We start from the raw sequence: 25,314 nt of genomic DNA, 5'->3' as shown, positions 1-25,314 counted from the left end.
TGCGTCTTTGATTAAAGTCAAAAAGGTGCAAGAAGCCCGTGGACATAAAACTGAAGGAGACACGTCAACTACGACTCCCATGGTGCATTTCAGAGAGAATCATCCAATCAAGAAGCTTTAAATTCAGCTGCATAAGTTAAATTAATTTACTTTGGATTCTGGGTCAAGTGTGGAGGAAATCTGTGACGTGCTTTGTTCTCTGTTTAAATTCTCTTCTGCTCTGATTCACACCTCCGATGGCTCCGGCTCCAGGGACGGGCCAGCTGAGGCTCATGGGTATTCAGCGTTTCCTCTAACTGCTCTGTGCTTCTCTGGTGGTCCAGAGAACCCATCTCTAATCTCTAATAAAGACAGATTCGAAATCAGAATCCGAAATGTGAAAAGAACATTTCAGGACGCAGCGACTCGTCCTGCTGCAGCTCTGTTCTCACTTCAAAATAAGAGGCAGGCTGTAATAAACTGTACACTTTAAAGGGACTGAAAACATTTTCCTGTGAGGCTTCACGTCTCCACAGCCTTCACATCTCGATGAGTCAGAGCTCCGAGTCTTACTCATCTGTTTTCTGGCTTTAAAAGCAGAGAGGTTCATGTTGACAGGTGAGTGACTCGGCTGTCCTCAAACTGTTACATCACCAGACTCAGACTGAGTGATGGACACCTTCCACGTCCCCTCCTGAGCTCTGCTCCACCGGACAGAAGGAAGGACGCCGTCCACTGACTGAAAGGACATTTGAGTCCGCTGCAGGGAGTGAATCAATAACATGTTTGATCACTGATCAGCTGCTCTCTGGTGTCGTCTCCTTTGATTTGTTTTTGGATCAACTGTGTTGCGTCTAAAGTTCTGTATGAATAAAGTTTGATTATTTGTAAAGTTAAAGTTCCAAATATTCACCAGACAATTTGAAAATGATTATTAAACTCTTTTCAAAGATTTCCATGACGGCCTACAATGAAAAACATTCATAGACGACATTTAAAAACAAGAACTATGAAGAAATGTATTAAATTTGTCGTCAAGAAAACAAAACCACAAGATCGACACTTAACCAACATGTTAACTACAAACAAAGATGGCGTCAGCAGTGACCACGAGAGGCGTAACAACACACGTATTCATATTGAACTGTTCGATACGAGGCGTTCAGTTCAGTACACATTACGAAGCGAATGATTCTTTAAACCATCCTGTTACATCCGGAAAATAACATCTACAGCTTAAACAGTGTTTGATTTAATGTTGTCAACAAGACAGCCGACAGGACGGGACAGGAAACACGCCATCTGCCCCTCCCACCTCCTAACCATAACATTCTGCTGCAGTGAGACACACTGGGAGGCAGCTACGCTAAGCTAGCTTGTTACAAGACAGTTAGTGACACCATCACCAGACCAGAGATAAAAGATCCTCTGATAAACTACAGGTCTGGTGATTGAAGCCACATGGGTTTTGCTGTGAATCATGAGGATGATGACGAGACAGGATGGTGGATAAAAACACACCGAGCCAAAGAACGAGCCGCTGCACAGCTACAGACTCTCGTTAGCAGCTAATGTTAGCACAAAGCACACACAGCAGTGAGCAGGGTGGCAGATTCAGCCACAAGGACTGAAGAGTTTGTTAGTTACGGCTTATTAGCTTGTGTTTATCTGACTGTGACATTAAACAGAGATGATTATTCATGTGTTTATCAGACTGAAAGAGCTCAGAGAGCTCGTGGGACGTAACGAACACAAACTGACTGTGCGTCATTTGGCCCAAATAATGTGAGTCTTCATACATTAAAAAATACACAGCATACCACATGTGTATTTCAGATAACATGGTAACGGAGAATACACGTACACAACAAAGATATCGACAGCCTCAGAAACACTACAAGACATAAAAAATTAAAATGAAACTAAAATGTCAAAAATCAAATGACTGAAATGTGACTAAAATTTAAAAACAAAGAAATATTTTCATTTATATTAAAAAAGGAACAAAACTAACTAAGAAAAAACAAAATGACAACAGCTGATAAACATTTCTCCCAAATAACAAACACCAGAGATAAACCAGTGACAGGTGTGTGAGGTGGAAGTTAAGGAGCGATGCTGTGATTTAAATCTGGTGTTGAGTAACCAGAGTAAACCTCCGTCTGTGTGTCACTCATATCTTCCGTACACACGGTGATTAAAAACACGACAACTTTTCAGCCTGATTTCAGTCATCTGGAAACCTGTGTTGGGTTTGACAAACATTTATCCTGCTTTGCTTCAGTCGGAGGTTTCACCACAGCCAGACCTGCGGACAGATTAGTGAAACCCTGAAACGCTGCTGTAAGAACCTCTGAGGAAACTCTGAGCAGCGACTTCAAAGGGACGTTAATCTGCGTCTGAACAGGATTATCCTGCGTCTGATTGGCTGTGGGCCGGATCAGCTGGCAGGTTGGTGGTCCACAGAGGCTCCCACCAACTGCAGCACAGAAATAAACTATCGAAGTCTGAGGAGAAGGAAGAGTTTCATATTCTGCTCCCATCAAACAACTTTTCCTTTCTACATGCAGCCATGATCAAGATCGACAACGACCACTGTGATGACACGCAGTCGGCGCCATGTTCTTCAGCCATCCTGAAACCAGACACGAAACAGTGCAGCGCATCAACCAAACATCTGTAGTTTCCTAAAGATAAAAAGAAAAGTGATTCAGCCGAGGTGTTAGAAACACCTGTTGTATGATAAAAGTCTTTCAGTTATAATTACAGTCTTTAACGTACAGTGTGATTATTTCCAATTTACATCACATGTAACGCAGCACAATGACATCATCAGAGTGAACACGACGCCTGTGAAGTCAGAAGCCTTGGCGTTCTGCTGCAAAGAGAATAAATGTTCTCGCTATTATGTGTTTTCTTTCTTATTGTTTCAAACAGCATCATGCAAACATCGATCTCCCGCGGCCGTGCTCAGGACGTTCACTTTCTTTTTCATGTTAATAAATCAATTCTCTTTCTTGTGTTGCCATAAACAGCAGCCGTTACTCCCGTCTTTTACTTCTCTTCCTTCCCTCTGCACTGTTGCATAAAGAAGCTCAACACTTCAGCCCACAGTCTGTCTAAATGTTCCTCCTGCAGCAGCTCACAGCTCAAACTACAGGAGATATTTCTGGAAACACTGGAGAGGGATATTAACGCCCACTGGTAGAGAACTCCAGGAACAATCATTTCATGTTGTATGTTACACGGTCTGCAAAACACACGGACCTACATGTGAATATTTCACACATGAACATGGTGATCCACCAGTTATTAAAGAATAACTTCAGTATTTTTCCCACATTGTTGGGTCTAAATGGAGACAAAGATTTTTAAATGAGTCCAGTGTTGATCGAGAGGCTGCAGCAGTGAACCAGGCTGTTTCCACTCTGTGTCAGTGTCTGTCCACTAACAGTGTTTGTTTTTGTCACTGACAGGCTCAGACTGTTACTCTAAGTGTCTGACAGCATTATGAAAGGATCCCTACAGAGAAAGAGCTTTGTGTTAAAGAGTCAGATCCAGAAACAGTCCTGAAATCACCGTCACCAAACCCACCAGCAGACTGCATTTAAACAAACAGTCATGTTAGTGTGTATAGAGGCAGCATGTTGTCACATCTAACTGGTGAATTAAGTTCTATCTCTGTAGGGATCCTTTCATAATGCTGTCAGACACTTAGAATAACAGTCTGAGCCTGTCAGTGACAAACACAAACACTGTTAGTGGACGGACACTGACGGTGTGAACATGCCATCAGCTGCACTCCCTCAACACTGGAGTGATTTCTGAAATTGTTCCCATTCCTCACTTAGACCCAAAAACATGAGAAAATAAGGTCCAGGTTGAAAAATACAGAAGTTACCCTTTAACAGTGTAAAATGCTGCTTTTTGGTTCCTGTAGGACGCTGCCGGTGACATTCAGGAAAATCTACTGAGTAAATGTGACAAGTCAAACCCACAGATTCATTCCCACACAATAAGCTCCACATAAGAGCTGTAAGAAGCTGCAGAGCGAGCGAGCGTCATTCATGCTTCCTGATGTGACCTCTCAGCACTCAAACATGCATCAGAAAGCCTGAATAATCCTCTGAGTGTGTGTGATCGTTAACAGCTGATCAGCGCAATGTGCGTCTCACCGTTCAGCAGTTAAAAGCAGCAGCGGCTGAGTGTGAGAAGAGAAATCACACATTTTCCTATCAACACCTTTCGACCAGCTCCAGAAGCTCCTTCTGAAGAATTAAAGTCGAGAAGCCAGCGCGGCTCGGGAGGTGATCAGAACACAGCGAGGGTAAAACATGCTCCATAATCTGCAGCAGAGAGGACTCAGATTCACACGCTTGTCTGGAAACATCCAGTGAAATCCACAGGAGGAACAGTTGGCTGAGATCTGAACCAGAGCTGAAATGATTCAACCAGGACTTCCATTAAAAACTCTAAAAACCTTACAGTGGAATATGTCGGGGCTCAGACTCTGGGAAACTTTAAAGGGCAAATCAATGCTGACAATAATCACTCACTGCTGCTCTAGTCTGCACGTCACCACTATGAATTATTCAAATGTGCTTTTATTTATTATTTACGCTCGACACTTGAGCTGTGAAAAACAGCAGAATCTGAAATGACACCCTCCTCCTGCAGCTCTACGCTCTCTGTCCTAAGCCCCTCCCACCAGACGACCACGGACGTGTGCATGTGCTTCATACAGTAACGCAGTGTTTCCCATACACTGATTTATTTCATCTTACTTCACTCTCTCAGTCCCTCCTCGCCCCGCTCTGTTTATCAACCCACAAATGAGACAACAATTAGCTGCTAGCCGCCCCACGCTCCCTCCGCCTCACTCCCCGCTGCTGTGGACTGCTTCCCTGCGAGGAGAGCGGGCAGCAGCTCAGGAAACAGACCTTCAGTCAGCGGCTGTAGCAGCTCAGATTTGGCCATGCAACCCCACCCCAGCGGCGGGTGTCACAATTTAATTCAACGCTCTTGACTTTCACGCTACTCTTCGGTACAGACAGCTGCCGATGTGATGCAGCGGCACAGAGGGGGAGAAACTCTCCACCGTAAGACTCTGAGATAACATCATCCGTCTTCAGCTGAGAGGATTTACAGCTCACTGATACTTAATATGACACAGTCTCTGGCTTCTGTTTGATATCCAGAGTCGCCAAGTCACATGTTACCGATCAACAGTTAGCGCCATTAGCTTGTTTACTATATTAGATGAATGCCACTGTCACACTGAGCCTCGCTGAAAGAAAAAAGCATTGTCGAATATTCGTACTGAACAGCCAAATCTGATTCGACAGACATAAACCTCAGACAAGTACAGCTGCAGTGAAATCAAGCTTTTTTATGTGTATTTTCCTCCCAAATAAGTTCGCTATTAAAGTTATGATTTTCATATTGAAATTATGCAAAATACCCCAAATCCCAAATCTTAACTTTCTTTGGAAATTTTCTTAAAATGCACCTCATGTTACAATATTACTGTGATCTTAAATGTGTTTTAATATGCTGAGTACTGTGATAACTTATGTAGTGTTATATTGTGATTTATGACATTTTGTCAACTGTAAATTCTGCACCCAAAGGAAAACTTTGTCAACATCTGTTTCGGGGTTTCACACACATTCGTGTATTTGTGGCAGCCTGCCACGATTAAAACGTCTGTCGCCACCAACAGATTTTATATTTTTGTAGATGGACCGTTATTTAGGACCATTTCCCTCAGTGGAAACAAAGCTTTGATTTACTTTAATTTACTTTAATTTCACAGATAAGAAACAATAAATTGTGAAGACAATAAAGCCTCCACACACTGTGTGTGATTTATCCTGGCTGAAATATGAGCAGAGGAAATCTCTGCTAGCTGCTAGGCTAATGTATACAATGTAAAATGCCATAGGCTTGTGCTAATAACGTTAGCATGTTGTATTTGTTTGGAAAACGTGTTTAGTATCAGACAGTTGTTTTGTCAGTGAACCTTGTGAGCTGTAATGGAGCTGAACTGTGTAACGTTACCTTTGTTAAATGTTGCTGTTGTCCCTGGCTTCATATGAGTAGAGGAGAAGTCTGCTAGCTGCTAGGCTAATTTATACAATGTAAAATGCCATAGGCTTGTGCTAATAATGTTAGCATGTTGTATTTGTGGGGAAAATGTGTCCAGATAAAGACAAGTGTTTGTCTGTGAATGCTGCGAGTTATAGTGAAGCTGATTTGTGTTTGAAACTGTCTCTATGAAGCCATGTTTAATGTGTGTTTAATGTGTGTTTAGTGTGTGTTTAACATGTGTTTACTGTGTTGAATCAACTAAACTTTACAGCACTTCACAGAATATCGCCCAGCTCTAGTTCTGATCTGATCAGCTCTGAATGGATCGATGGATCAATAATCCACCCTGCGAGCCACAAACTGCTGCTGAGGATAAAAAGAACCAATGGAGAGCTCCACCTGCGCTGCGTTCACAGACCCACAAAAACCTCAGAATTTAGAGACAGGACACAGAATGAGACAGAGACAAGAGAAGCTCTTTGAAGAGCTTCCAAAATATGGAACGTGAACGTCTGCAGTTTAGTGAAGGAATGGGCCGACACAGCGTGCTGATGAAGACCATGTGATGCAACTGAAAGCTCAGCTGCAGCTACTAAGTGGACCATGAGATGCACTGGTTTTGTCAACGTCCTACAGGAAGTGTTTCTGTCTCGAGATGAACTGATTCTAAGATTCCTCAGTTTTGTTCTAAGGTGAAGCAGAAGTTTGAGCTCGTTCGTCGTCACGTCGGTGAAAGTTTACAGATGGAAAGGTTTAACATCCAGTATTCGTTTTTTTCACAAACTCAACTATGTTACGTGTCTCACTTTCTTCACGCACTGAATAAATCCTTAGTTTCTTTCTTCGTGAGCGCGCCTACTGTGTATCCCCACATTTTGCCTCCAGTTGTTTCTGCAGGCGCAGACTGTGGATAAGCACCTGGCTCACTGCGATTTCACAGTCCTCATTTTCAGCTTCTCTTAACTGTGCTGCATCGTTTCTTATTTTCAGTTCTTCAATGCCTTCTCTTAATTCATTTATTTCCATCTTCAACGCCGACACTTTCCATGTGAAGTTTCACACGCTCCTTTGTTAAATTAATTTCAAATTGTTTACAGTGTGTTCAGGCAGCACCGGCGCCATCTTGTTTTCTAGCAGCAGTTCCTAAATGTGAAGTTTTTTCATACGATAGCTTTAAACCTGTGTCTGCCGTGATTACCCGCGACGCGGCTGCAGCTTTAGTTACTGATTTAATGACTGTAGGATTACATTCGTGTGACGAGCAGAAGCCACAGATTACAACAGGAGGGCAGATTATACTGACGGAGCTAAACTGACCTCAGATCAGTGTCGGAGGGAATGTCCAGAGTTTCAGGCATCACGTCGTTTGGTATCATGATCCCGTTATTTCCCAAGAATTCTCACCAAGATCAGGTTCTTAATTACTGTGAGATAAACTGAATCTGCTGATTCTGAAATGAAGATCTGTGATGTTTTTTTTTTGTTTGTTTATAATTTAATAGACAAAATTAATTTATGATAGCGAATGTTTTTGAACAAAAATAACCTCACACACACAACACATTAAAACATACAATGACCTCATGCAGGCTAAAAGAACTACTCAGTAGATTTTAGTAGAAACTTTGAATCAGAAATCTGATTGAATAAAACACTAGAAAGGAAAATGGAGGCTGGAGCAGAGAGAACAAACACTAAAAATCTGTTAATAGTAAATCTTATTTCTGACATTTCTTCTCACTACACCACAAACACTGAGTTTAATGCAAACTGAATACAACACAGGACTGTCTGAAGTGCTTTATCGTAGGCAGCTCGGCGTGCTTGAGTTTTTTGAAGATGTTTCACCTCTCATCCAATAGGCTTCTTCGGTTCTAACGGACTGGTGCAGTGATGACTCGAGTTACTCCAAAAATTTGATTACTAAAAAGCCTCGAGGCTTTGTTAATTCCAGTTGCTGTGTTTCGCATGGATGTTTGTTTCTGTTGCACAACGCGCTTATGTTACTTTGCCTGTTGATAGCCTGCTCAGCTGTAACGTGGATGTAGCGCCGTTTGCAAAATGATGGCGGAAGAGGGACAAGAAAAGAGCGCCAAAGAAAAGGACTTAAAGTATTGAGTGTGGGATCATGACGAGTCAAAGCCAAAACAGTTGCATGTCACAACAGCACGTCCTCAGTGCTGCAACATCTAAGTAGAAAACATCCAGTGTACAATTGAATTCGCCAAACAGACCCGACACAACAAGGTAACGCCAATGTCTGCTAGCTGCACATTTGTGCAGATTTTGTTGAGTAACTAAACAATCACTCCACAAACTCACGGCACAGCACAGGAGAGGCAGCTCATCAGGTCAACGCTCAGCGGTCCAAGAAAAGGGATACAGAAATGTCCACGTCTCAGCCAGAGAAGACAGATGGTTTGAAAGAGGCGTGAAAGAAGCCATCTACGTCAAACTGGGACGACTGTCATTAAACAGAGGCGGCGGCGTACAACACCACGTATCACCCACCTACAATGCAGTCTTGGGATCCGTCCTCAGACGACTTCACACCCACTCTCACCTGGTCCCACCTGACCCTAACGACACTCAAGATGGCCGACTGAGTCAACGACAGGAGCTGTTTTTAAGTGTGTAGGCCTATCGTCTGTGGGACAGATGTGAAGCTCTGGGTAACCCTGCACTAACATGATCAACGTGTTTATCAGACTGATTATTTACAGAAGAAAGGAAAGATATCTGTCGATACCTGACTCCTGTCTGACTGCTGAGCGTGGACACTTCTTGTATCTGTCCTTTCAAATTAAAGTCCCACGTGGTCCAGTCGTATAGGTTTGGATTTATTCTGACAAGGTGCAGCTCCTGATAGAGTTTTGCATTTGTTTTTTGGGTGTTTTTTTTCTGCGACCAATGAAATCTTGCCGACTGATGACCTTTCTGGTCGACTAACGTTTGGTCGACTGTTAAAGAGGGCGGCCATACTGGTTTGGGAACGTTATCACTGTAATGGAAGCATACCTGCTGACCACATGTTCAATAAGCTCCTCGGACAAACAGCTTCCCGTCCCTGCAGCTGCTTCCTCAAACCTTCAGGTGACTTTTAGGAAACTGTTGTTCCATCGACACAAACACAAATAGCTCCATCTGAATGTTGCATGACCACAGAGCAGCAGCAGATGGAGAAGCATCAGGAGGCTGCAGGCCAACTGAGCTGTCACGACACTCCGAGGAAAAACAACAGAGACGCCCGGGACAAGTGACTGAGCGCAGGAAGTGAGTGAAAACAGTCCAGTTACAGGTTTAACACGGCGCTGCGGCGTCTGAGCCCACACGGGCCGCGCTCCGTCTGATCAACCCTGCACTCTGGCTCCTGCACACTATTTTTTAACTGTTGACATTTCCAGCACCTGTTATTAAAATTTAAACCAGATCTGGGAGCACAGAGAGAGGAAGGTGCTGGAGTGAACTACAGCGTGACGGTCCTGTAAACACATCACAGGTTCAGCGTCATGTCAGAGCGTCCTTCAGCCAGACACTGAGCCCACTCACTGTGGACCAGGGCAGCACAAATGGAAATGTGGATGTAGGAGGCAGCGGGGAGGTTTCCAGTGATGACACTGTCTGCCTGAAGAGAGAGCCTCCACCTCCTCCTCCTCCTCCGTGTCTCTCTGAGCACTGTTGAGGAGGAGGAGGAGGTGGAGGCACAGCGCCGACTCCTGCCTGCCAAAAGCTGCTATAAATAGGAGCATCAGCACGGAGCGGATGTAGCAGGATGTTGAGGAGGAGGAGGAGGAGGAGGAGGAGGAGGAGGAGGGTTTCTGGATGATTCAGGGATGTGATGAAGAGGAACACAAGGAGGCGAGGAGGAATTTCCCTCTAGAATCTAACTGGAGGAGAAAATACTTGATGTGCTCTCTATTATTATCTTTTCTGTTTGCCAGTCAAACGTTCTGCTGTCTCAGGGTAACGTGATGTTTATGTAAATCAGTTTATTATTTCCCCTCAAGCGCCAGGCCGCCCTGCGTCCCTGCGGCTCATGTAACCATGTCATAAAAACATCTCGTGTTCGATAGCCGGTTTATAAGGTCCACTTCACTAAAACTGATGGCTCTACTCCATCAGCCCTGACATGAATCCTTCACTCATTCATTTCATAATGAGGTGTGGAAAATATTCAGTCTATCATCACTGATATAATATCGTCAGGCAGCTGTTAGACGCAGATGGGGGAGTGGATTTTGTTTTTAAATAATAAAGAAAATGGTGTTCGTTCATATCAAAACTAAATATTTAGGAATAAAAACTAAACATATCCAATGAACTCTACCACAGCCATGCAGCGTCAGCCTATCAGCTAATAGGACGACATCACCGGTGTTTTCTAAAAGCAAAGCTCCAGACTAATGGCGTCCCATCATCAAGAGAAAACGTGTTTGGGATGAGCAGAGATTTTCCCCCAGATGCCGTCGAGACACAGTAAACTCACGACAGACACGTCACCAGAGGACACGCCCTCTTGTTTCCCTTATAATGCCACATCTTACATGTTCTGTGCTCTGTATGTCCTGGCTGCTGAGCCCATATCTTCAGGGGTCATGACCACCAAAGCACTTTTTTTTTCCAACACTGAGGCCAGAGTGTTTTTTGTAATGCTTTGTAAGAGCCGCAGATTTACGCTGCACTACAAACGAAGGCATCGTGACGAGGTGCTGGACATAGATTCTGCACTGAGCGCTGCCGGATGGATGTTTTTTTTTTTTTCTTAGTGCCAAGTTGAGTTGACGGTGTGAGATTTTCACGGTACGATAACCGCCTCAAAAAATACTGTGGCTTCACGATATTGTTCGGGTTCTTAAAAGAGGGAAAAGAAGGAGTTTTTTGTGGTTAACAAATGTTTTATAACTTTAACTGAGACTTGAAACCATTTTAAATGGAAGTATATCAAGGTTGGAAATAAGGACCCGCCATCTGCCACATGCGGGTGTATGTTATGAACTTACTCGCCATGCTGTCGGGTAAAAAGTTTTACAAATTACTGAATTATTCCACAAAAAAAGTCGACTCAGTCACAGGGCGCTCTGCCTAAGTAGGGTAGTGTGTCTTCACTGCATCTTCTCGACCAATCCCAGTGAGGTTTTTCTTCTTCATCGTCTTCTTTGTGTTTACTGGCGGACCACAAACAACCAACACACTGCCGTAAAAGAAGATGAAGAAGATTCACAAAGTTGAGAAGCGTTAGCAGCTAACATTAGCAAGGTGTGTACGTTGGTCTAATTTGACAGTGTGGCAACATGTTACTGGTGTAAAGAGAGCGTCAGATGTCACAGAGTCCACACGAGGGTTTTTGTAATAAACAATAATCATAAATAATGTTTGCATTTTACTTTTGTAAGTAAGTTTTGAAGTGTGTGTGTGAGGGAGAGCCTTAAATGAAATGTGAAACTGATAGTTTTTATGAGAGCAGTGTGTATTAGTTGGTTTCTTTTCTTTGTACAGACAAAATTAACACTGAAGTCAAATACACACAGAAGTGTGATAACAGAATAGCGTCTGGTAGAATTTAAAATCCAACGGCCGATTTGGCTGAAAGTTAATTTCCAACACTTCAGTTTGTGTAAAAAGTCGCCCCCTTAGAAAATAACTAATATAAAGATGAGGTTCGTCTGGTTTGTTTTGTTTATTCAATATTGCAGATAATTAAATGTACACAGACTGATAACCCTCAACTTTTATATCACGGTGCACCTTGAAACCGGTATTACCTCAACTTTGGGTAACAAGGCCGCGTTCGTCACTGTCGCTTCAGCTGCTCAGTCACAGTGGAGGAAGGACAAACACCACAAAAGCCCCGTCTCCACCAAACCCTTTCAGTCCAGTCCCTCTGGAACCAGCAGTAAGCCTTCAGACATGGTACCTAGACCCTGGGTCTGTTCAGACAGTCCTCTTAAATGTGGGCGGGGTTGTTGTCACTCACTGCTCCGTCCAGCACTCGCTGTATTTCCTCATCAGCGGTGACACAGATGGAAGTCTGCACCTGGTTTATCGTCCACAGAACGAGGCTGCACGCCCACATTTTCACAACAAAATAGAACAGGCTGCAGTGAGAGTCTCTCTCCATGGGATATTTAAAAATAGCAGCTTTGTGCATTTAGTCCTTCTCAGGCAAGCTCAGGGGTTTAGTGTTGCTGTAGCCCACAGGAAGTGAGGATTAGAATATATGACCTTCACATAATCCGCTCCAAATTCATCTATATTTTTAAAGTCATTACTAAAAGTGTGTGTCATATAAAAACTAAAGTGATGGTCAAAGTTGTCACAGTGAAATTTAAGGTGTGCTGATGGATTCACATCGTGAATTTTCATCAACAAAATTCCAAAACTTTTCCATGACCTTTCAAGGACTAATAACAATTTGTTTTTTCTTGCCTGGAATTTTTTAAACATTTCAAATTCAAACTCTGTTGAGGCATCATATCGGCTAACAGGGCGTACACGAAGGGAGAAAAGAAATGTGGGGAGAAAATGTTACACATCAATACATATCAGAGCAACGTTACGCTGACAGCTACAGGAAGTAACTCGCAATATAACTAATGCAACATAACTCACCGTTACATTGCATTACAGAATCAGAATCAGAATCAGAAATACTTTATTGATCCCCGAAGGGAAATTATTTATGTTACAGGTGCTCCTTGCAAGAGGGGAAAGATACGTGAAAATATAAGAAATTTAAACAATAGTATTAACAAATATATAGTTAAATAAACAGGAATTATTAACAAACATAAACGTAAATAAATATATATATATATATATATATATATATATATATATAGATATATAGATATACATATATATATTGTAAACATGAACATGTGAAAAGGTCACACAAGGTTACATGAAAGGTTACAACAAAAATTCCAAGACTTTTCCAGGCCTGGCAAATGTGATTGTGAAATTCCATAAGTTTTCCCTGAAGGTCACAGTGACCTTGACCTTTGACCACCAAATTCCAATTAGATCATTGCAGAGTCCAAGTGGACATTTGTGCCAAATTTGGAAAAATTCCCTTGGGGCATTCTTGAGATACTGCGTTCACGAAAATGAGATGTACATAAGGTCACAGTGACTGCTGACCAACAAATACTGATCAGTTCGTTGCTGAGCACTGGGACGTTTGTGCCAAAGTCAAAGAAATTCCCTTTAAGGCCTTCCTGAGACATTGTGTCAACAGGAATGGGACAGACACACGGACAATCAGCCATGACTACTGCCGGCACAGAGGCGTAACGATCTATTTTACTTCACATGCTTAACATAAGACGACACGTGTGCTCAGACCTACGATCGGATGTGAACTAAAAGCCGCCTGCAGATTTCACGACATATCGAGCAGCTGTATGATGTCACACAGGAAAACAAAAAGACTAAAGACTGAAGGGTGAGACTGACTCTGTCTTCGACCACAGACAGACGGACATCAAACTAAATAAGTGACAGCTGTAGTGTAAACTTGAGTCGAGGCTGTGAACAGACCCTCTGATTATAGAAACCGGTGAGGAGACCAGACCGCCCACACACGGCGACTATTTCCACCAACGCTCGCTCACATTATTTTAGTCCTGCCGGTCTGACGGGAACACGCTGAACAACTCAGCAAGTACAGAGAGTATGATGAGGATTCACTGTTCATGTTCCACCACAGAACCACCACCACCTCCTTCCATCAAAACGTTTGTGTCACTCTAGACGGAGAGACAAAGACTCTACGATCTGTGACCTCTGACCTCAAACTGTACCATCATTTCTCTGTAGTCCTGAGTCCAGTGGACAAACATGTTTAAAATGATGTTAAGAATGATCAGAAGACAAAGAATATGGATCTTTAAAGCTGCAACAATCAATATTCTTATATTCCTTAAAGCTAACATGACTCTCTGTGCAAACTGTTGCTCATAGTGACAAATAAATTCAACTCTGAATAGGTGATGATTTAAATACAGGTGCCCACAAGTGGCCCAAAATAAAATCAACGAAAATCTCATACTGTCTGATTTTATCCTCTAACTGACACCACCTGTATTATATATTAAAGCTTTATATGAACATATAAATCATATACAGGCTTAGATACAGTTGATATTTATGGAAATGCCCACAAAACGTCACATCCTTTTACACCGAGGTGGAAAACAAAGCATTCGCAGCCCATTAGTGAGTTGCTGTGTGGCTTACTGGACACCAAATACACTTAAAAATCCGGACTTAAAGGCTATTTTTCAACCTACTGTCCCATGTTATTTTGTCTGAGTGACTATCGGGAATGATATTTTTTATAATTGGTCCAGTATTGAGCGAGAGCAACATCATTTAGAAAGTCCCTCCCCTGCCAGCCAGCATTTGTTAGCCACACCATACTGAGTGCTGGCAGTGAAGAGTAGAGTAACCACTCTGTTCACACTGTCAGTGTCCGTCCACTAACTGTGTTTGTTTTTGTCACTGACAGGCTCAGACTGTTATTCTAAGTGTCTGACAACATGATGGAAAGGATCCCTACAGAGATAGAGCTTTGTGTTAGAGAGTCAGAGTCTTTTTGTTCAACCAGAAACAGCCCCAAAATCACCATCACCAAAGTCTACCCATCCATCCATTTTCATCTGTTGAGGCCGGGTCTCAGGGGCAGCAGGCTGAGCAAAGCACCCCAGACGTCCCTCTCCTCAGCAACACTTTCCAGCTCCTCCTTGAGGACCCCGCGGCGTTCCCAGGCCAGATGAGATATATAATCCCTCCAGTGTGTTCTGGGTCTGCCCCGGGGCCTCCTACCAGCTGGACCAGGAGGATCCTGATCAGATGTTGAACCACCTCAACATGAAGGAGCAGCGGCTCTACTCCGAGCTCCCTCCAGATGTCTGACTCCTCCCCCTATCTCTAAGGCTGAGCCCAGACACCCTACAGAGGAAACTCATTTCAGTCACTACCCAGAGCTCATGACCATAGGTGAGGGTTGGGACGCAGATGGACCAGTGAATCAAAAGCTTCGCCTTCCAGCTCAGCTCGTTCTTCACCGCGACAGTCGGACATAGCGCCGGCATCACTGCAGACATCGCCGCAAACTGCTGATCCATCTCGTGAGCAAAACTCTGAGATACTCAAACTCACAGAAACCATCTTGGTTCATCTTTCCACTGTTCCAACAACCACCAGCTCTGGTTTGGTTGAAATTAACTCTTAATTCACTCAGTTAGATGTGACAACATGCTGCCTCTACACTAACATGACTGTTTTTTAAATGGAGTCTGGTGGGTTTGGTGACGGTGATTTCAGGGCTGTTTCTGGTTGAACAAAAAGGACATAACATTGTTATAGACTGACACCATTTTACAAAAACAGAAAACCATGATGGAGATGGGTTTGCCTTTCTGAGGGCATTCATAAAAAGTTATTATTATTATTATTATTAATATTATTTCCAGGTGGTAACAGGGCCCCTCCACCCCACGGGCCCCAGTGTAACCGCACCACCTACATTGTCTACGTTTATGCCTCTGGCCCGACCCGAACAATCAGCGCACAATTTCGAGCCCAACCCAGCGCGACCCTTTTGTAGGACCCATCAGGCTCGAGTTATGCTGATCTGTGATCTCACCTGACACTACAGACGTGACCACATTTACCCAAGTGCTTACTTCCATTTAACGCTACTTCATACTTTTTACTGCACTACATCTACCCACATTAGTTACTTTACAGATTATTGATACAAAACAAAAATAGTCTAATAAATTATGATGTATAATTCATGGTGAATCCACCCAGCAGTGTATGAAGTCATTAAAATGAGCTCCACCTTTACCAGCCGCAACATTAACGCATCAATAATTATCATCCAATCATATCATGGATATTATTCTGAAATTCTGCATGATAAGAATTTTTACTTTCGGTACTTTAAGTATATTTTTAAGGCTCATACTTTTGTACTTTTACTTAAGTAAGATTTTGAATGCAGGACTTTTACTTGTAGTGTAGTGTTACTACTTTAACTTGTGATAAAGATCTGAGTTCTTCTTCCACCACTGACAGGATACAGTTGGTTGGGGAGGTGAACGGAGGTTTCAGATGAGTGTCATCAGGCCCTGAACAGACCCTGGATCAGTCCCGACGAGCGGGTGTTTTTAAATGAAAACATCACCTGATTTTGTGGTGAATTTGTTTGAAGCTGATCGTTTGAAACAGCAGCTCACTAAACACTTGACGGCTCCACAATTGATAACTTCCGGCACAATCTATCGGGTGTGTGGTGGGGAAAGTGGTCGATGGCAGCTGATCAATGGGACTTAATTAAGACTAGCTGCGATCAAGCTGTCACAGAGCAGGAGGTAGAGCAGAGCGGCTCATCACAGACGCTGTGGGAGCGTTTCCATCTGACCATCTAACTTTCAGCCTGAGATCCTCACAAAGCGTCGGCTTCCCAATCCCTTCAGATTAACAATAGACACCAATCACATCCTGATGCACGCTGCAGTAATCTGAGCGACTCTTGTGCCTGACAGTTCAGAGGTCAGCACAGCGTCCAATGCCCCTTCCTCCACCATCCAATCAGAGCCAGAGGGCAAAGGTCAGCTGGAGTCCAGCAGAGGGTTTTCTACAGCAGAGTTCATAAACATTAAAGAGGGAATTCCTCTGCCGTTTCCTCTCACACTTAGACAGACACGGATGCAGCTTTGTGTTCGGACTCTGCGCTCATTTTGTCCATATTAGTGCACGTTTTGTGAAAGCTTGCGGACACGGACGAAACGGAGCTGAACCACCGGAGATGGTGTAGTGTAGTTCAAGGGAGATACGACAAAGACATTTAAATAATGACACAACGGAGCAAATTTTTAATATGGTCCGTCTGTCTATTTTTGTACGTAAACTGAGTATAAATGAGCCATGAAACTGATCTGGCTTCCTGTGACCTCACCTGAGAGGAGATCATGACCTCAACTAACACCTGCTAACATCTGGCTTTTGTCTTTAATGGGAAACGTTACAGTCTGCACTCGTGCCCGGACAAATGACACTGCAGTCGTCACCAGTATAAATTTATCCCCAGCGATGGAGATATGACACCCTGGTGGACACAATCATTTTCGCCCCTTTGGCAGCATGATACTCGCCTGAGTCCAGACCTTCCACCAAACTATAGTTGAGTGATTCCTCTGACGTCATGACATGAAACAACTGTTTTCCCATGACGTGATTAGCCAGTCAGCACCATGGGTGGTACTATCACCTGGAACACACTGCCTACGTGAGCAGTGCATGATGGCAAATTTGCTCAACTCCTCCTGCCTGCAGTGTTCACACAGTCAGCGTTGCTGCTGCAGCGCTGTCTGCTGCTGTAACTACTGTATTTCCACAATTACAAGTCGATAATCAACTCAGTTATAAAGCCACGCAAGTCACAAGATTGACCACGACACGGTCCTGCAAATATTTCACAATAAAAAAGCCTCGTGGGGGCTTTTATTTGAAACAGAGACAGAAAGTGTTGAGTTAAAAGAAATGCCTGTATATATTAATGTCTGTGACGGATACAGGCGTTGAATCTGTAGTGAAAGGTGGTGTAATGTCAGTATGATCATCAAAAGACCACTTTAACAGTTTATCTTTGCTGAAAACTGGGCGTCAAGCTGATAAAATAGGCAGACTCCTGTTCTCCAGATCAGCGGGGGACATCCCACCCCAAAATACTGACGAGGAGTTAGACAAAGGCTGCAGATATTAAGAAATAAACCTTTCAGACATTTAACATTTAAGGTTGAAATAATATTAAATAATAATAATATTTCTGTCTGTTTGTCAAAGATCACGTTACTCTCCTCAGCTGCAGCACAGAAGTTACAGCAAGACAAACTTGCAAGAACCGACAACGTCAATGAGAAAAACCAAAATCCGTCAGACATAATTGGGCTGTTTGAAACACCATCAGAAGAAGAGGAGGAGGACTGTTGGAGTGTGGAGGAGTTGTTGTTTAACTGAAATGTGCACCATGTGCGCTCCATCCTGGCTCAGGCCAAATATGAGGTCAAATATTTAAGACACAATGTGTGTTTACTGTCATATTTATATTTCAGACTCAGATTACTATTTCAAAGACTCAGATTCAGTTTCTGGACGTCTCTCCGTCAGCAGGTCTCGTGTGTGAGGGTGCTTTCGGTTCGTCGGTGTTTCCCTGCAGAGCACATGTTGACCACACATGCACGTGCCTGCCAGCCTGCCACCGACGCTCCCCTGCCAGCCAATCACACCCCAGCGCTGCTGCAACCACAGCCTCCCATTGGCCTGTTTAGTGAAGCGGAGATGACAAGCGGTGCGGGCGGCCTATGGTGTCGCGTCAGGTCAAACAGTAAACAGAGGCGCTCAGTGACAACAAGCTAACGGGGCTTTTCCCCCCTCAGCTGTTGTCTGACAGGCGCAGAGCTGCAGCAGAATTTTAAGGGTTTGAATCAAATGTTTTCTGGTTCCAGCTCCTCTGTGCTTCTCCTCTCTCTGATGCGTTCACTGCCCTGCAGTGTTTCTCCGTCTCACCCACACAGGTCGCATTTCTGCTTTGCTTCACATTCAGTGTCGCTCCATCTCTGCGCTGGCAACAGTTTCATTTCTGATGTTTCACTTAAGAAAATATCTGATGGAAGCAGCAGGAATGAATCTGTTTCTGTTGCAGGAGCAAACGCTGTCCTGCTGCAGCAGTGATGGAGCCTCACTGTTCAGGGTTTTAAGGTTGTGTTGCTGCGTGTAAACTCACAAACAAACAGGCTTTAAATTAGTCAGTGTTTGTGATGTTATGGGATTTTGCACTGGACTAAAAATCAGCACGTCTCCGCCTCCGCTGCTTCAGTTTTGACCAAAGAAAGACAAATATCTACAAAAGTCACGCCATCAAATCGACTGATTATTATCACTGATAGAAAACATGGATAAAACTACCAAAATAAGACCGAGGTTGTAAAAAAGCAGAATAATTTAAGAAACCGAAATGATGAGATTTTAGAGGTTTTAAGTAAACAAACACAGCCATTAAGATGCATCATGGGAGACAAGAACTCTGGGGACTAAAAGCCTGCAGCTTTTAATTTGAAATTCTTTTAAAAATTGCCCAAATTGCCAAATTCACTCAAACGTTCATGTTGCCAGACTTGGGCCAAGTTAGTATGGTTAGTACTTGATACTAGCAAAATAAACTTCTAATTGTAAAAAAAGCAGAATTATGATTTAAGTTAAATAACAACGTTGCATTTAACAAAACAAACTCAGCAATTCAAATGAATTATGGGAAGTCAAAGATTCTGCATTTATGGAGCTTGACCCATCGAGTACTCAGGACTAAAGGTCTGCTTTAAAGTTCAAATTATTCTTTAAAAATTTGCCAGATTTACTCAGATGTTTGTGTTGACAGGTTTCATGTATTAATTTTCTTTATTCCTACAAGAAAAGACAGATAAAACTACCAAAATAAGACAAAAGTAAACAATCAAAGGAACTGTCGCTGAACTCAAACACTGAAAACTGCCAGCGAAGAATCTGAAGAGTCAGCGATCGTTTGTCGTGTTTTAGGGCTCGACATATGCTAATTAGAGCTGAAACAATCCACTGATTAATTAACAAGTTGATGCACAGAAAAAGTATCTGATAATTGTAACTGATTCATTTGTAAAGTCCATTTTTAAGCAAAAACTTGAAAATGATTTGCTGCTTTTCGTTGATCTGACCGTAAACAGACTTTATCAGAGTTTGGATTTATTGACGAGTATTTTTCAGTAGTTTCTGGCAGATTGATTATTAGCTGCAGCCACAATTCAGATTTCTGAGAACGACCACGTCAGGTTCGGTGTTTTAACAACACAGTTTAGCTCCAGTGAAATGTTTTCAGCTGTTGGGATGAACTCTGCCTTCAGCCTCACTCTGGATCTCCACTTTCTGTTAATTACAGCTGTGTAAACAAACCAAGCCTGATGCCGTGACCTCACACACGCCCACCCACGTGAAACACCAAACTCTGCCGAGGATCTCCCTCCGGCTGCCCCCTGCCTGATGTTTCCACCCACCTTGCAGCCGAACATGAGGGAGATGGTGCTGTTGGTGCAGGCCACCTTGCAGTGGCACAGCATGGGCGAGAAACACTCCACCTTCTTGGAGCCGGGGGACATCTTGTCGGCGCCGGGGCAGTTGGCCGACAGCCGCCTCCTCCGGGAGCGTTGCCGGCTCCTCCCACGCCGCCCGGCTCCGGCCGCGGCTCCCCCCGCACCTCCTCCTCCGCTTCCACCTCCAGCCTCTCCACCTCCTCCTCCACTGCTGCTGCTGCTCCCTGCTCTCACCATCCGCCCTCATTCCTCGTGTCGCTCCATCGCGGCGGGGAGGAAACGACTCCCAGAGCTCTTCCTTCATTCAGGGAGAACCTCCCCCCTCCTCCTCTCCACTGACCCCTCCTCCTCCTCCTCCTCCTCCTCCTCCTCCTTCTTCTTCCTCTGCTGGTAGAAAATATTCCTCTCCCTCTTGACCTCCTCTCAGGCGTTTGCGGCGACTCCTCTCTCGCTCGTTCTCTGGCTTTCCTCCTCGCTCCCTGCTGCCTCTCTCTCTCTCTGCTGACAGAGTGAGGATGATGATGATGATGATGATGAGAGCCGGGCGCACGAGTGTCGCTGTGTGTTTACTGTGTGTGTGTCTCTGTGTGTGTTAAGCTCTCCTCTGTGGGGGTGTGATTGGTCTCCGGGGGGGGGGTTGGTCACATGATTCATCGGAGAGAGAGAGAGAGAGAGAGCAAGTGGGGGTGTATCCTCAGGGAAGGTAGAGTGATGTAGGACAGAGTCAGTGATGTGGAGGAGAGGGAGAGGAGGAGAAAGAGGAGACAGGAAGAGGAAGAGGAGGAACAGGAAGAGAAAGAAAAAGTTGAGGAGGAAGAGGAAGAAAATGAGAAGTTGAGGAACAGAGAAAGGGGAGGAGGAAAGAATAGAGAAAACAAGGGAGGAAGAGAAGAAGACATTAGAAGATGAAAAGGAGACAGGAATAGAAATAGGAGGCAACAGAGGACAGAGGAGGAGGAGGAGGAGCAAAATGAGGAAGAGGAGGAGACAGTAAGAGATGAGGAGGAGCAAAAAGAGGAAGAGGAGGAAAAAGAAGAAGAAGCAGTGGGGGAAGAGGAAAAGGAGATGTAGAGGAAGAAAGAGGAAGAGGAGAAGGAGGGATGATGAATTAAAATGGAGGGTCAGCGTTGCCTCTGCGTCCTCGGCCTCAGGTTTCAGTCCAGGTGTTTCCTGTGCGTCCTCGGCCTCAGGTATCAGTCCAGGTGTTTCCCGTGCGTCCTCGGCCTCAGGTATCAGTCCAGGTGTTTCCCGGGCGTCCTCGGCCTCAGGTATCAGTCCAGGTGTTTCCCGGGCGTCCTCGGCCTCAGGTATCAGTCCAGGTGTTTCCCGTGCGTCCTCGGCCTCAGGTATCAGTCCAGGTGTTTCCTGGGCGTCCTCGGCCTCAGGTTTCAGTCCAGGTGTTTACTGTGCGTCCTCGGTCTCAGGTATCAGTCCAGGTGTTTCCCGTGCGTCCTCGGCCTCAGGTATCAGTCCAGGTGTTTCCCGTGCGTCCTCGGCCTCAGGTATCAGTCCAGGTGTTTCCCGTGCGTCCTCGGTCTCAGGTATCAGTCCAGGTGTTTCCCGTGCGTCCTCGGCCTCAGGTATCAGTCCAGGTGTTTCCCGTGCGTCCTCGGCCTCAGGTATCAGTCCAGGTGTTTCCCGTGCGTCCTCGGCCTCAGGTTTCAGTCCAGGTGTTTCCCTGCGTCCTCGGCCTCAGGTTTCAGTCCAGGTGTTTCCTGGGCGTCCTCAGCCTCAGGTATCAGTCCAGGTGTTTCCTGGGCGTCCTCGGCCTCAGGTTTCAGTCCAGGTGTTTCCTGGGCGTCCTCGGCCTCAGGTTTCAGTCCAGGTGTTTCCTGGGCGTCCTCAGCCTCAGGTTTCAGTCCAGGTGTTTCCTGTGCGTCCTCAGCCTCAGGTTTCAGTCCAGGTGTTTCCCGTGCGTCCTCGGCCTCAGATTTCAGTCCAGGTGTTTCCCGTGTGTCCTCGGCCTCAGGTATCAGTCCAGGTGTTTCCCGTGCGTCCTCGGCCTCGGGTGACCTGACAGTGCTCTCAGGTGTTCTGCTGCTGTCAGAGGTGTGATGAGGCCCGGTGGAGATGACAGTAGAGCAGAACTGGGGAACATGTTACGTTTGTGGGCAGGACTTTCCTCAGTAAATCTGTGTTTCTCACTTGATGTGTGAGATTCCACCTCTGTGATTCCCGTCGTGCTGAGTTTTGAGTTTGGAAAAAAAAACTTACTTCGTACGAACCGTCTCGTACCGGTCTCAGCTGTGCCGCAATATCTCAGTTTGAAAGTCTGAGAAGATGAATGAATTCAGATTTTATTAAGACTTCAGAAGGATCAGAGGAACCCTGAACTACGTCACTACAAGAGCTTCACAACAAAACCTGTTCTGTCGCTGTTAAAACAGCGACACATGTAATTTGTTCAGTCAGTTAAATGTCAAGGTAAAAAAAGATCCAGGTCTCATTCCGAAGTTGTCGAAATCTATGACATCAGAAACCAACGACAAAAGGTGTCCTTCAATGTCGGCATGATACATGGCCGGTTGCCGTTACAGTTTAACAGTGCCCGGCAGCGTCAGGGGGAAACATGGCAGGACAAGGACGAAAGTTAAGGCGGCTAAAGTCTGACTGGGGCGAGCAGGAGGCGTGGTGGATGGGTCCAACAAACACCAACTTTAACCCTAGAGAGCAGTGTTGACGTCCTGTAAGATTCTAAAGCCAACCACATGTTTTTGTTGTTGAAAAAAAAAAGGTTGATCTGCAGTGTTGTACCGATGTAGTGCTTTTATTTTGAAAGACACTGTACATTTCCTGTGAAAACACAAGAGTATTTTGAAAAAAGAGAATTTGACACGGCGTCCCAGAACGTCAACAACCAACACACCCAGGGTGCACGTAGTATATGGACGTGGAAAGTCCATGACCAAACATGGACATGTGATGAGGTCACAGTGAGGATGAGTTGTGAAATAAAAACTGTCTATATCTGTTTTATCTAATAAGATCAAGTTTTAATAATAATGATAATAACTTGATTCATATTGCACAGTTCGTACAGCAAGTGCAACTCAAAGTGCTTTACATAATAAAATGAGAAAATACATATAAAAGACAGAATAGGAAAGAGTAAGGCTGATCAGAGACGAGGGCCTGAGACACTGAACGCAGCATCACCGCACCTTTGGTTCTACTCTGGGCGACGTTCAATAGACCAGAGGTCGAGGATCTTAAGGATCTGAAGGGAATGTATTTGACTATCACATCGGATCAATAGTCAGGAGCCAGACCATGAAGAGATTAAAAAAGCAAAACATTAAAATGAATTTTTAAATGAACAAGAGGCAATGACGAGCTTTTAAAACCAGAGTAATGTGTTCTACATGTTTTGTCTTGGTGAGTAGACGTGCTGCTGCATTTTGGAGGTTTCTGTGAGGTCTGAGAACAAGGCATTAAAGTGGTCCAGTCTGCAGCGATAAAAGCATGAACAAGTTTTCGTGTCGTCTTTAGATAATAGGGTAATTTTTCTAAGATGGGAAAACACAGGTCACAGTCAAAAATAACACCAAGGTTCTTTACGTCATGATTTTTGTTCACAGCCTGCTTCTGTAGATTATGTTAAATTGAAATTGCTTTTCTTTTGATCCGATGATTAGAACTTCAGTTTTGTCTCTGCTGAGTTGCAGGAAATTTTGGGACATCCACACATAAATTCAGTCGATACAGCGAGACTTTTTCAGTTGGGCTTTTATCATCTGATGGGAATGAGAGAAACAGCTGAATATCGTCAGCATAGGACTGGAAATCAATGTCATGCTCTCTAATAATATTTCCCAGCAGCAACATGTACAGATTAAAAAGAGTGGGTCTCAGAATGGACCCCTGGGGGACACCAAGATTGATCTCAATTTTGGAAGACAGTGACTCACCCAGGGACACAACTCAGGTCCTGTTCATACGACAATGATTTCAACTGAAAACAGTAAACTTAAGTTACGTTTTGTCTGATCGTTCACACGACAGCTGCGTTTTGGATGCCTGAAAATGCAACGTTTTGAAAACGGGTTCCAGACTGCAATTTTTTGGAAACACCACTCAGTCACTAGGCATGTGCGAGAAAGTCGACCATCACAACAACTATGGCCGTCCAGAAAAACGTTTGTGCAGCTGCCATTTTGTGTGTTTATACATCACCGCTCTGTAGAAGGAAGCGCATGGGCGCAGGCTTGTGTTGTTTCATTACAGTCACACCACCACCTACTGGCCTGGCATTACAGCGTTTTTGGGTCATTTTTGTGGATCAGTGTGCACGGCGATTGTTATCAAAACGATATTGTCTGAACCCTGAACTTTTTTCAAAATGAAAATGAGAAACGATTCCGTTTTTAGCGGATGGTTTTCGTGTAAACATGGCCTTAGTCTCTTCCTGTCAGATAAGGCTTGAACCAGGTTAGTACTGTGCCTGAAATGTTCAGATTGGTATGGAGCCGGTTTAGAAGGACGCTGTGATTGATGGTGTTGAAAGCTACACTTGAGTCAAGAAGGACAAGAACTGAGATCTCCCCTTCAGCGAGTTTCATTCTAAGATGGTTTACAACCTTTACTAGTGTCGTTTTCAGTCTGGTTTTGGGAACAAAAGCCTGACTGAAATTTTTCAGAAATATAATGTGAGTTCAAATAACTGTTCAGCTGAAGGGACACCAGCTTTCCTACGATTCAGTCTGTTCATCTCACTTAGAAACCAAAAAGGCAACTGATTGCTCTGGTAGGGTACCTAAAGCTTAATTTGTAATTGTTAAAATAATAATTCATAATAAAAAAAATCAATACTTGGCGTGTGTATAACAATAAGATATTGCTACACAAAACATCACAATACTTTGCTGTATCAATTTCCCCAGCCCTACGTCTGAACCTCTCCTGCATTAGATGACCGACACCGTCTGCAGACTGTGGACGGGGGGACAACCTCCCTCTGAGACAGACAGCAAAGGAAACACCGCCTATCTGATCAGACTGTGTCTCTGTGTGTGAGATAATGAGACAGATTTGGTCCTGGGTGGAGACGACAGGAAGCTGAGAAGAGTCCTCCTGAGACTGACGACAGAAAACTACAGAGTGAATTTGGGCCGTC

General features: G+C 44.2%; 2 protein-coding genes across 36 annotated transcripts in view; one reads left to right on the top strand and one right to left on the bottom strand.

Annotated features, from left to right (window-relative positions):
• dlg1b (discs large MAGUK scaffold protein 1b) overlaps positions 1 to 25,314 on the bottom strand; it is a 204,637-nt gene that overhangs the window by 94,601 nt on the left and 84,722 nt on the right. For 5 of the 35 annotated variants that reach the window (XM_078172772.1, XM_078172794.1, XM_078172784.1 and 2 more), the window contains exon 1: positions 20,166 to 20,581. The exons of 28 other annotated variants lie outside the window; for them this stretch is intronic. In XM_078172772.1, the coding sequence (XP_078028898.1) occupies positions 20,166 to 20,438 (273 nt within the window). In that variant the 5' untranslated portion in view covers positions 20,439 to 20,581. Of the gene's footprint in view, positions 1 to 20,165; positions 20,709 to 25,314 lie in introns of those variants that run through there. 2 more of the 35 variants (XM_078172777.1, XM_078172781.1) reach the window with 1 other exon arrangement.
• LOC144464955 (uncharacterized) lies at positions 20,889 to 24,928 on the top strand. Its single transcript, XM_078172799.1, has one exon. The coding sequence runs from the start codon at positions 21,315 to 21,317 to the stop codon at positions 22,254 to 22,256; it is 942 nt and encodes a 313-aa protein (XP_078028925.1). The 5' UTR covers positions 20,889 to 21,314; the 3' UTR covers positions 22,257 to 24,928.

The sequence above is a fragment of the Epinephelus lanceolatus genome, chromosome 12 (genome assembly GCF_041903045.1).
Source record: "Epinephelus lanceolatus isolate andai-2023 chromosome 12, ASM4190304v1, whole genome shotgun sequence".
Taxonomy (NCBI): Eukaryota; Metazoa; Chordata; class Actinopteri; order Perciformes; family Serranidae; genus Epinephelus; species Epinephelus lanceolatus.
This window is presented reverse-complemented; position numbering and strand designations above follow the sequence as displayed.